This window comes from Nelumbo nucifera, chromosome 8 (assembly GCF_055504915.1).
Source record: "Nelumbo nucifera cultivar China Antique chromosome 8, China Antique-T2T, whole genome shotgun sequence".
In the NCBI taxonomy this organism is placed as follows: Eukaryota; Viridiplantae; Streptophyta; class Magnoliopsida; order Proteales; family Nelumbonaceae; genus Nelumbo; species Nelumbo nucifera.
In genome coordinates this window covers 15,897,776-15,907,857 of record NC_142656.1, presented here as the reverse complement: position 1 = coordinate 15,907,857, position 10,082 = coordinate 15,897,776, and the positions used below count along the sequence as shown (strand labels likewise).

Below are 10,082 nucleotides of genomic sequence, written 5' to 3'. Positions count from 1 at the left end.
TAAATAAGGAACATTTTCTTTTCCACGGGAAGACCTAGCTATTCATCTATATATTGAAGTTATTTTCATCTACAAGTTACTCATTAGCCATTACCAGTTTACCACCCCACCCCAAAAGATGAAAAAGGAGAGTTGGTAACAATCAGCAATTGAAGAATTAATAATGATGGAAATATAGATAAATGAAGATGGATTCATGTATTTGTAAAGTATTTGCCAACTAGCAAGATTTGGCAGTTGCCTTTCCGGCCTAGCTATGTTCACGTGAAGGGTTTGTTCTCACACTCCTCACCCTCTATAAAAGACCAACATTTCTCTATTTCCACACAACCAAATCTAATCTACTCTCCTTGTTTCAGCCAAGTAGTGAATTACAGCAGCAGAAGGAGGAGAATCCATAGCCATGGACTCCTCTAAGCTCTCGGCTCTCTTTATTATCTGCATGCTCTTCATCTCCTCAGCCACTCCCATACTCGGCTGTGGCTACTGCGGCAAGCCCCCTCCCAAGCACAAGAAGAAGCCCAAGGTGAAACCTCCCGTCGTCAACCCACCAGTCACCGTCCCTCCCATTGTCAAACCACCCATCACAGTGCCTCCGATCACCGTCCCTCCCATTGTTAAACCACCCATCACGGTGCCTCCGGTGACCGTCCCTCCCATTGTTAAACCACCCATTACATTACCTCCCGTCACCGTCCCTCCCATTGTGAAACCACCCGTAATTCTGCCTCCGGTGACCGTCCCACCTATCCTGAACCCACCGGTGACCACCCCACCCACCGTAAAACCATGCCCACCACCTCCATCTCCCAAGCAGCCGGACACATGCCCTGCTGACTCCCTCAAGCTCGGAGCTTGTGTAGATCTTCTCGGCGGGTTGGTGCATATCGGTCTCGGAGACCCAGTTGTGAATAAGTGCTGTCCATTGCTTCAAGGACTCGTTGAGCTCGAAGCTGCAGTCTGCTTGTGCACTACTCTGAAGATCAAGCTCCTCAACCTCAACATCTACCTCCCACTTGCTCTTCAGCTCCTCGTTACTTGTGGGAAGACACCTCCTCCTGGTTACACCTGCACACTCTAGGTCCAAGTTAAGTGTATACCCTCTCAAACCCTAATTAAGCTCCAAACGTTACGTAGTCATAGCCTGTAAGCTAGCTTCAAGTTTTAACTAGTACAGTGCTCGCTCTTGTGCGCTGAGAATCTAGCATGTTGTCATCTTTGTTAATTGCTTTTATCTTTTAAATGAAATTGATTAAGCCATATTTTTCTTATACTTTTGTATTCATTCAAATTAATCTTCAGTAGACGCTTGGCTTGGCTTGGCTTGGTACATAGTATTTTTATTTTCTCAGTTCTCAACGTTCACGTGTTTACAGACTACAGTGCATTCTGTAAGTTGTCATAATGGGTCAGTTATAGAGTTCCCGATTCCTTGAGAAAAGCTTTTAATTAATTTCAGGACTTATTCACTTCTGAAATGAAATTAGATTTCATTGTAGAATGAAGCTGGCCGGAAACAGTATATATACATCATCATCATCTCTCTCTCTCACTCTGAGAAGACAAGCAAGCAACTTATATAGAACGAAATTCCTAAAGTAGTTCTCAGAATAATTTAATAGTTTGATGTGATGTGATTCTTTTCTTGGTATTTGATGATCATTACCAGGGTTTTCTCATTGGATGCTACTGTCTTTGTGGTTGCAGGTCCTTAGATTGATGAATGCATGGAAGGAATCGACATGAGAGGATGTCGAGCCAATCTTTCTTTCTTTCACTTTTCATCTTCTCTTTATTTTTTGTAGTTCCCTCCTCGATTGGTACCACTGATGTATGGTTCTTATTGTACACATTTGTTCTCATGCAATTGTTGTATGTGTGTTTGGTCTCAGGGATGCTTTTTCTCCTTCTCCTTAATTCCATTTCTAGTCTCTAACTAGTACTAATGCTCTGTTTGGTTGGTTTATTATTTATATATATATATAATATATATATATATATTTATTTATTTAATATGGGAATGTCTATACAGAGTAATAAATTTTGATCTACTGTGAGCCCGTGACCTGGTCATTCCCATTAGAGAATCTGTTGCTGCTGGTCCCTAGCCTACGTACCGACCCAATTGGCCACACCAATAATAATCTAATTTAAAGCTGAATCTCTTAAAAGAGAAAAGTAAACCCTAACACATTAAATGGAGGCCTTACTCTCCATGTAGTACTTGCATTGCACCACTGACATTGTTGGGTTGGTGAAGCTTTCATATCTCTCAATCAAAGATCTTGTTTACCTAAAAAAACCCAAAGATCTTTGCATGCTTTGATGAGAGAGAGAGGGCTTTTAAGTTATGAGCAATGGATCTAATGACCATCTTCCTCCATAGATCTATGGTTCATTCATGGAAGTGGGCCAGCGCACAATTAAAATGAACCAACTTCATCCTGGGCCTCCTGGTTGTTCTCTAGCAAGCATGCACCTTTCTTATACAGCTGTTGGCCATTCAATATGTTAATGTTGAGGCATTAATTTGATCCACCACCATCCATAGAAGGTTAGACCCATCAATCAGATAGTCCAGATCAATTGGCATATGTCCATCCTAGGAAGATAAAGGATCATACAGGCCTCGCACTCATTGATCGAACCTTATCAATCAGATGATTTCAGTCCCTAGAATTGTCAATTAAGCTATCTCACTCCGGCCTGTTTTATTATACTTACCAAGATCTTTGGTGGGGCATACCCTTGGAAACATATGGCACACCTCCTAGTGCTCGTTTCGATATGGGTTCCCTTTGTGGGTCCCCTGGAGTCACGTGAATGAGATCACATTTTCTAACATTTGAACACATAATTTGTTCAAACAATAGAAATGCCAGATGTAATGGGTCCTATGAAAGGGATACACTACAAGACGAAGTTAGACATGTCATTTATGGGTCCCACGTTGGGTGAGGGAAATAAAGTATTAATAATTGAACTCATTCTTTACTATAGTATTCTTCCATCAATAATTAGATTCTTGCTGCTAGTGTGTTGGTAAATGTTTTCCAAACCCTAAAATGACTTGATTTCTATTTTTATTATAATTTCATAATAAGTTAAATAAAAGAATCACTGACTAATTTGAATAAATATTTACCAAACCTTAAAATTTTCAATTTTTTTTTATCTCATCATCTAGAGTCTCTAATATTCAGCACCAATGTTGACATAACAAATAATTAATGTTTATTGCACTGTAAAGCTTAGAGATGTGTCTTATATTCAGGGGATTGGGACCAAAACAAAGTGGGTTTCACTCAAAACAAAGTGGGTTTCACATTATTTTCTGCATTAAGAATGAAAAAGGTAGAATGTTAACGTGAAATAAAGAAAAAAAATGATTGAAGTAATGGGATTGGGCAGATAAATAATATCTAGCTAATTCGTTTTTTCAACATTCATTTGGTAGCCCAATAGATCACCAACCAATTGGCTTTGGTGCAGTGTATGCATGCTGCCAGGCTAGTCTTCCTTTGATCCTAGCAATCCAAATAAACAATTGTATAATCTGTTAAAGCTAGACATCATGATGAGACAGCCTAAAAATGACGGAGCAAATGAAATCACCCCTCTGATGAGACCCTAGGACTAGGTTAAATGATAGTGTCATAGAATATTGAATGAAAATCAATGGTCTTATTCATTACATTTAGTTTATATTAATCTCAATTAGTCCATGCTAATTGATGTTTATATATATGATTTATCTTGCATTAATACATAATTCAATACTTACTCGAATAGGTGCTGTATTTCAAATTGAATCAGATTAACCCTAAGAAATTCGCAACAGGTTTTAACTAGTAAGACAGAATTCATTAAGGCCCAGTTATCTGGTGAACTGTCAAGTAACTGAAGGTCAAGATCAATGATTTAATGGCTTAGTGCCTAGAAATGGGGTGTGCTCCATCTCATCAAATATGTATCTTTCGGTTTCCCATGAAAAAATAATAGTAGTCCTGTTTGAGAAACCCTCCTTTACCTTCTAAAGTACTATTTAACCCAGCAGCAGAAGTGGAAACCCCAGTATTTGAGGTAAATGTAGAGATTCATGTCTTAATCATCTGTCCTACCTCACTTTGCACCAGAGAAAGAAACACAGAAATGAAAGGGGAAAAGGAACAGACATGGACACATGTGAGATAAGAACTTGGCCAAAGGTTGGGACCACTCTTAACTTTTGCACATGAACCCATTTGTCCCTTCTCCAGCCAGAACATGTGGCGTCTGTCAATGGGACAGCTCTACCTTAGAATCTAGGAATTTATATAGCTTTTCTAACAAGAATTACTAAATCAGTCTACTGAGAGGGAATGAATGGAAGGGAAAATAGAATTTACACATATTATTTCCTGGTCTATAATTTATGTTGATGATGCAACCAATGGTTTGTACCTACACTTATTGGATTTACTATTCACAAGACACTATAGCTATACATTAGGAACATCTCATATTACACATGTCTTGTGGGTGGATAGCAGATCAGGAGTCATACTACATCAAGAGGGCCAGCACCAACCACTGAATGTTTCAGGCTTATTTCTGGGCCCAGTAAATATCCATTCTGCTGCCACCAACTGAATGGTGTTCACCAATTAGTCGTTTATCCATAGAAATACTTGACAAGTTATGAGGTCCCAGACTGCTTTCTGCTGGGTTATCCTAATAACAGTGTTTCACACAACACAAGAGAGATATCAACCTTTCACTTCATGAGAGCTGAAAACAGTGTTTTCGTTGATCTAGACAGCAGACCGTTCGTCTCAAGAACCGTCAAGACAACCAGTTCCATTGCACTCTTAATCCGTTCTTCTTCGATAAAAAACCATTGACTTGATTAATGATCCGTTGACCTGAAAGGTTAAATCATCAATCCATTTGATCAGAACAATAATTTTTTGGCCATTTTTTATTTTAATTATTTTTTAGTTTAAAACAAGCTGCCCATTCCAACTGCACTATTGAACTGCTGACCTGAAAACCAATGACTAAAACGGTTCTGATTTTGAATCAATTTTTAAAACATTAAATAAAAATATCTACCTGAACTACAAATGCCAAGCTGCATTGAATTTATGGTATTTTTTCAAATTATTGATACCAATTTTGCAATAATTTATCCTATCATATTCATTTAAACCATATACCTGGATTCATATTCTAAGGTACAACTTGTACCATACCCAAGAGACAATAGACAATAGACAATGTGGACCAATATAGAGTCGTAAATATAACCCAACCCAACTGGTAAGCAAACTTGAAGGCATGTGCATTAATTTTTTGAACTATATGAAGGATACAGGCCAGAGGTACATAGACAGTCAATCTGATAAAGTAGCCAGAGAACTGGTCGTATATGTAGCAAATTTGACTCTGTCCATGAAGTTTCTCCCTACAACCAAAGTATCGATTGCGAATTATATCGTATCTTTTGAAAACGGTACATTCCGAAATGTCTATTTTCAAGTGTTTTGGAATCTTAACTTTTTTTAATAAAAAAAAAAAAGTATGTCTTTAACTTTCCAAAAAACCAAAAATTAAAAAAAAAAAAAAAAACTAAAAAAAAGGATTTCGGACATTTCTAAGTACCGATACGATACTATCAATACGCGTATTATATCGATATTTGAACCTTGCCTACAACAATATCAATGACATTTTGTTTGTATAATAAACAAGAGTGAGCGATGGAGTATGCCTAAATTCTTTCAGGTGCGGTGGAGAAATCCAAGAGTGAAATTACTCTAAAATATATAATCCCTGCTTGATCTGAACAGTATATGCGCGGCCTGATTAGATTTGAGAGAAGCGCAGTGCTTGCAACGGCACCAAACAGTGAGTGTTTATTCAGAAAACAGATTTCAGATTTCGAACTGATGTGACACCACCTTTCAGAAAAATGGTGTCGGTTCCAATCACCTTCTAGAACACGAAAGGATGAAAACAACAGTCTCCTTAGTTGCATGAGACCTGCTCAATTCGATCATGACCAACTTTGAATCTAGTCGTGTGGATCAGATGGTCCAACTGATTGACCTGGGAACCGGTCATTGAGTTTGGGTCTGGTTTTGGACCCCAAAATCATTTGATTCGGGCACTGGTGGTTAAAGCGATTTCATTTCTGATTAGGTTTTCAAAATTATGGCATACTTTCAAATCAAATTGGATTAACCAATTAATTGGGTTTAACCCTAGGTATCCAACCAAGGTAAGTTGTTAAGCTGAAAAGTGTTCTAACTGTTGATATAAAACCATGAACAAGAATATTAGGGGTGCAATTAAGTCGGGCTTGGTTTAGGTCGAGTTGAGGCTGACTCTAATCCAACCCAAAGTTCCAAACCCCCAACCTTGACCCTAACCCAATCCAACCTTTCAGCCGATACGTATCATTCCAGTAAGTTTTTGGCACGGTACATGGTACCAAATTGAATGTGTCGTATCTATTCGTTGTATCGATGTCATATCGTGGCTGTATCGTGCCTATTTCATTGAGTATCGGTGCGTTTTGGTGCTGTATCGGTTGATATGTTACCGTACCAATACAGTACGATTTTACTGTGGCGGAATCGCAAATAAAACTCTTTTCGAAAGAGGGCTTTTAAACCCATTTTAGAAGCCCTCTTTCTTTCCCAAATCCTTCAAAAAGCTTTTTAACCTTTCTAAAGACTCAAATCTTTTAAAAAATTAGAATAAACATGCAAAATAATTACTTGATCTATAATGTCCATAATTAGATAGTATGTTTCTGTTCACGACTTTCCATTTATTGATTATAATATGTTTTTTTTTCATAAAACCTACTAAAACATGTTATTTTTATGCATAAATAGCTCATTTATGTTTTATATTTAGTGGTATTAATGCTTATTTATGATTTATTAGAGTATTTATAGCATTTCCATATGTTTCTATGTGTATCTTAATTTTTCGTCCATATCCATACGTATCTAAGGTGTATCTCGATACGTGTCTTAAATTTGCCTTTCCGATAGACAGCGTTTCCGATACTTTGAACTTTGCCCCCAACACAAGCCAACCTTACTCCCATCTCAAGATCTAGATTCAATTTTCATGACATATATTGATTCTATTTTTTATTATTTATTCGTTTAATGTTTTCATTAGTTTTCTTATTACCAAAGTGGGAAAAAATAAATAAATGTTATGTATACACAATAAAATTGGATTTAAACCGGATTCATCCAATTCAACCCTAATCCAACACGAATAGCATTAGATTATGAGCTTAATACTGCAACCAGAAATAATTACATTCAGAAAATGGGAATTGAGAATGATGGAAATGTTGACTCAGCAAGATAAAATTATAATGCCACATGACTGGAATTTTACTCCTTGTCTTGAGGCACGTGTTATGGGGTAAAATATGAGTGAGATTTTTTTTTCTTTTTTTTTTCTACTTCTTTATATATAAGAAGGGTGAAAATATGAGTGAGTGCAACTTTAAGACCCATAAGAGCCAGGTGCTATACACTACAACTTGTCAGTGGGTGAGTGCACATAAGGCCCACTGGCATACAACGTACAAAGCCTGCCTTTCCGTAGTTTGAACCCATGAACCATGACTCCTCAATATAAGGGATGCCTTACGATCAATTCAACATCTAAGGTGGATGGGGTGAGATCACAAATTTGAAGTTAGTGTGGGTTGAAGCCCTAATGTTGTGGTTGGAGCTCAGCTAATATCTTGTATTTAAATCCTTTATTTCTTGGAAAGATATTACTAATGGAAGATTGCAAGAGGCTGTTTAAACGGTGTTAGCATGGTTTTGCACTGACCAAAGCCGAACTCGTGTGGTCAATACTTGCCAAGTGACCCGCTGCTCTATTGGCTTCATTGCATGCATGGCATAGTTTGAAACCTTCAAATTGACAGAATAAAATTCTGATTCTGTTTAAAACTCGTCCCCATTGACTTGATGCTTCAAATAACATAATTTCAAACTTCATTAGAAACCTAGAAAGACATGGATTTAAGAAGTGATTTAAAGAATCAAAGTTTAAGAATGATATGGCACTGAGCAAAATATAATGACTCTTTTGTTTTCTCAAACACTCATTAATAGGATTGATAAGATAAAAAAAAAAAAAAAGAAAAAATAAAAATTGAAGAGCTTTTCCTTTCGTGGTCAGAAATATTGTCTTTGTTTCTTGAATCATGACACTAGAAAGCATCATTCATGCAATTCATGTGAGTTCGGATCTGATCCCACCACACGGTCCAACAGTCATTGCAACCATACATCCAACCAAATATATTTTGACAGTTTTGTCTTATTAAGTAAATAAATCATTTAGAAATCTTCTTTTCGTAGGATCCTTCAATGAATATTTTTTTAAATAACTCCCATTAAGCAAAAGGTGGGGGCCGAGGCTGCACCACTTTGTGACTAATGGGCAATTTGACAATCATAAGAAGTGTGGCTGAACTGAATGACTTCTGTCTTTTGGTAAAGAGTTTTTAGGGAGGTTGCAACCTATTTGATGGTCGAAGGTCGAAGTTAAAGTTGTGTTGATTACTGTATTCCCTTGAATATTTTATTATTTGATTATTTTATTCACTGAAAAACAAAGCAAGAAATCATTTAATTCAGCCATTTCTACCATTATCAAATGGGACTCAGATACCTGCAAGCAAAAACTCTGCTCACCAATGTGACCGGATATAAAACCAGAATGCTTGCCGGGTTACAGGTAAAATGGTTTGATTACGAGTCACTTTTTTAATATAATTATATTTTCTTTGTAAGTTTTAATGTATTTGAGCATGCTAGCTCAAAGGTTAGCTTATCATTTTCCTTATTTTCTTTTTCTCACCCTTTTTCTCTTAAACCTTAATTGATCAAAATATTCCTCCATTTTCTCTGAATAAAACCAGCTAAAATAACAAAGAACCCTTTTACTTTGGCATAATTTTTTTTTTTTTTTAATTCTTGATCTCACACAAATGTCTCTCTTCATATTAAAATATAAAAATTATCCACTCCTTTCTCCAATAAATCAAGAAAATTCATATGAAACCATAAATTTATATTTATCAGAAAGAGTCCTCTACCATTTCATTTGAATATTGAATCTAGCCAGAAATCTATAAGGATCTATTGGAGTAATGAAGAGGCCTTCAATGTTATATTTAGAAAATTAATAAAATCATAAATCATTCAAATACATAAGAAAAAGGGTAATTTGAGAATTAAAAAAAAAATTAAACATTTGTTGCAAAGTGAATGTCCGGGGATCTTTATTGGCTTGTTGCAAATGAAAGTTCAGGGGCTATTTGTCATTGACCCCATAATACAGGGGGCGCTTGTAATTTACCCTAATTTAAAAAAAAAAAAAAACAAAAAAATTTAAAATATTAATACAATATAACAGGCATAAGCTACACCCCATATCGTATCTCAGAGTCACTTATACTCTATTTTAGGGGAATTACAAGATTCAGCGTTTTTTTATGCTAAAACTTAAAAAGGTGATATGATAAGACCCCTGTCAAAAATTAATATCAAAAAGATAAAAAAGAGAAAAGGAGTTTCGGTCAATACAAATTCTCTATACGCAAAATTTGCTTATGAAGAAAATCGATGCTATCATCCAATACATCCATCATATTAGGCCAATGCTAGTATAGAAAAATTGAACCCAGGTCCTTGTGTAGAAAATTTTATATTTTTTAAACAGTTGGACTCTAACTCTAAGGTATGTATATTTTAATTTGTAATCCATTACCCGACATTTTCCAACTATATACCCGTAAATTTATAATTCATATAAACTATAAAAATATGTTTCTTTTGTATATTACTGACGCATTTATGGGATATATGGCTTTCCCTAACGCTGTGTTTGGTTTGAAAAAAAAAAGTAGGGAAAAGAAGGGAAAGATAGGGGATCCTTGACAAACCTTGTATAGGTTTCCCTACCCTTCCCTTCCTTTCTCTACCTTTTCCTTCAAACCAAACATAGCCTAAATTTATTTATACATAATTTAATCATTCATTTCACCA

The 10,082-nt window shown here is 36.1% G+C and overlaps 1 protein-coding gene across 1 annotated transcript; it reads left to right on the top strand.

Annotated features, from left to right (window-relative positions):
• The first annotated feature begins 231 nt into the window (after window positions 1-231).
• LOC104592500 (uncharacterized) lies at window positions 232-1,891 on the top strand. The gene is made up of 2 exons (XM_088893116.1): window positions 232-1,087; window positions 1,708-1,891. Exon 1 carries the CDS (start codon window positions 404-406, stop codon window positions 1,079-1,081), a length of 678 nt encoding a protein of 225 aa, XP_088749242.1. The 5' UTR covers window positions 232-403; the 3' UTR covers window positions 1,082-1,087; window positions 1,708-1,891.
• The last annotated feature ends 8,191 nt before the right edge of the window (window positions 1,892-10,082 follow it).

Bases quoted from the DNA above. Each gene is read 5' to 3' on its own strand.
- LOC104592500 (XM_088893116.1), top strand. From the start codon at position 404: ATGGACTCCTCTAAGCTCTCGGCTCTCTTTATTATCTGCATGCTCTTC.